A 2,376-nucleotide genomic window follows, 5' to 3' on the forward strand; every position below is an offset into this window, starting at 1 on the left:
ACCTCGCTGATTGAGCTTTGCCTCGGTAGGGGCGGTCTACTTTGGGTAAGTCCTTACGGTCAGTGACGGTCGTGACGATAATTTTTCATGAGGTGCTGCCGCTCCAGGGTTCTCGCCATCTGTTACCTGTTCACTATAATCACATATCTGGTGCGTTGCATATACCGTCTCCTGAGATCATCGCTCCGTTAAGCCTTACGACGGATGCCAACTGGCTAGGATGCACCGGTAGGCACGCCTTTGTGATCGTCACAACCTCGCGCTGGACGCTGATTGGACGGCGTAGACCGCATATAGGGGCATCTTTACGACTCTGACCAATGTGTGCGTCTCTGCGTTTGTGGTGCCCATCTTCTCTCCTGATCTTCTCCTACTTGAAACCCAGATTGTCAAACGTGCTCATCTCGCGCATGATGCTCAACATTCGAGATCCGGGTCTGTTGGAATTTCGGATTATGCGGTCTCGGGCCGCAGGAACGGCAGCGTCTTCTACGCAAGAGGACGCATGATGGCTGACCGTTCAGACCCCCGCCCTGTCGCTGCGCGACACATTCCGTCATCCTGCGCTCCTGCCTTCTGAGGGAGTGTTTCTTGTATGTAAAGTAACGACCGCAACCACATTGGCGTATCATCTCACGCTTGCTCGAGCCAACGATGAACTCGATTTGGGAGGCCCGCAACCAATCATACCCCTGTCACCGAGACACTGACTGCACCGTGAGCGAGCCCGCGCGGTCCCCTCGTCCGATTCCAGGCCAGCTCCGTCCGGCCCTCGTCGCTGTGCGCATTCCCTACTTACCCACATGTTGATCATAGTCAGCCGCTTGTCAGCGTCCACATGCGGCGCATAGCACAGAAGAGGGGCGCACTACGACAACGCGTCCTCGTAGCTCCCCGTACGCTCACTGATGCCCTCGGCACATTCCTGGGTTCACGCTGCCTCTCACTCGCTCTGCCGTCGCGTGAGCTGCCACCTCTCCGTCCCGTCACCTTGCCTCATTGTGCAGTCCAATCAGGGCGCCCGCACTGCCCGTGTCAGACAGAGCGAAACCCAAATGGACATATGCTCCGACCCGGTGCGTCCAGCAGTGTGCAGCTGGCCCGTCGCAATGTGCGTTCCTACAAGTGCGCGCGAGCGTTGATGAGTTTGGAGACGTACTTAGTGACCGCACGTGTGCATACGTTCGTGGCCCAGCTGAGGTTCGACGCCCGACGCCTGATGTCATACGCATGTTGCGGGGCGTCCGCCGTGCGTAGTCCAATGGCCGACCCCCGGTCACGAACTACGAGGAGAGGTCTGTGAGGATGCATGGAATTGGGGATAGTATAGAGCAATGAGCAGCTAGTGTACAAGGTATGACACCTGTGAGTCGACGAGATGGGGGAATGCCAAAACATGCATGATTGCATAGCACGAAAGCACGAAAGCAGATAGGCCGCCGCTTCGAAGCCGCGAACGCGTGCCACGAATGTCCATACCATCAATTGCATCGACGCATGCGCGACATCTACGATGTGAAACCAAGTCAGTCAAACGAGGGTAATGACCATCACCGTTCCAAGCACTGTGGATCACGAGTCCCATCCTCCGTTTCATGTCCCACGTGCGAGCCCACAGACGACAGCCCTCGCGTGTCCTCCAATGATGCACTGCGCGAGAGTTGCATCCTTGTCACGAGCGGAACCGTATCACTTGTCTCCGCCCCTCCCCCCATGCCATTCGGCGCACGCCCTCCCGCACCCACGCCGACGGCGGGATGCGCGCGCTGGACATCCTGGTACCTCGGCAAAACATCCTTGTCGTCGTACTCGGGCAGGAACTCGTCCGGATCGTCCGGGTGCGCGAGATGCCCCCTGCGCCCGCTCGCGTCCACGTCCCCCGCACGCACGCGCCTCGTCCGCCCCTGCCTGTCATACGCCAGCGACGCCCCGCGGTGAACCAGGGGCACGGGGGGCGTGAGCGAGTCGTAGAGGACGCCGACGGGGGGCGCGGGCGCAGGCGGGAGGCCGGTCGTGCGCGGGACGGCGCGAGGCCGTGGGGGGACATCGGGCTGCGGATGGGCGACGAAGAAGTCCCGCATGGGGCGGCCGCTGCGGCGGATCCGGACGGCTCTAGATGGGGGAGAGGTGGTAAGTTTGTCAGCCGAGAGGAGAGGTTGCATCACGACGGGCAAAGCGCATCTTGTCGGAATAGGAAACAGTGTTTATACAGGTCTGACGGGCTGATGTCCCGCGAGTGTTCCCGGGGTGTTCGAAAGAACGGAGAACGAGACGTTTCCTGGCTGTTTTCCGAAGACAATCAAGAGGCCCCATGTGATCAGATGTGCAAAACTTCATAGAAACAGGCGGGGAACATGGCAGAGCACGAATGTTTCC

At 59.6% G+C, this 2,376-nt stretch overlaps 1 protein-coding gene across 1 annotated transcript; it reads right to left on the minus strand.

Moving 5' to 3' along the window:
* Positions 1-1,550: 1,550 nt before the first annotated feature.
* DICSQDRAFT_176060 (uncharacterized protein) lies at positions 1,551-2,162 on the minus strand (the record flags this gene model as incomplete). The annotated part of the gene is made up of 1 exon (XM_007371861.1): positions 1,551-2,162. The coding sequence occupies one exon, from the start codon at positions 2,160-2,162 to the stop codon at positions 1,551-1,553; it is 612 nt and encodes a 203-aa protein (XP_007371923.1).
* Between the last annotated feature and the right edge of the window lie 214 nt (positions 2,163-2,376).

This window comes from Dichomitus squalens (genome assembly GCF_000275845.1).
Source record: "Dichomitus squalens LYAD-421 SS1 unplaced genomic scaffold DICSQscaffold_384, whole genome shotgun sequence".
NCBI lineage: Eukaryota > Fungi > Basidiomycota > Agaricomycetes > Polyporales > Polyporaceae > Dichomitus > Dichomitus squalens.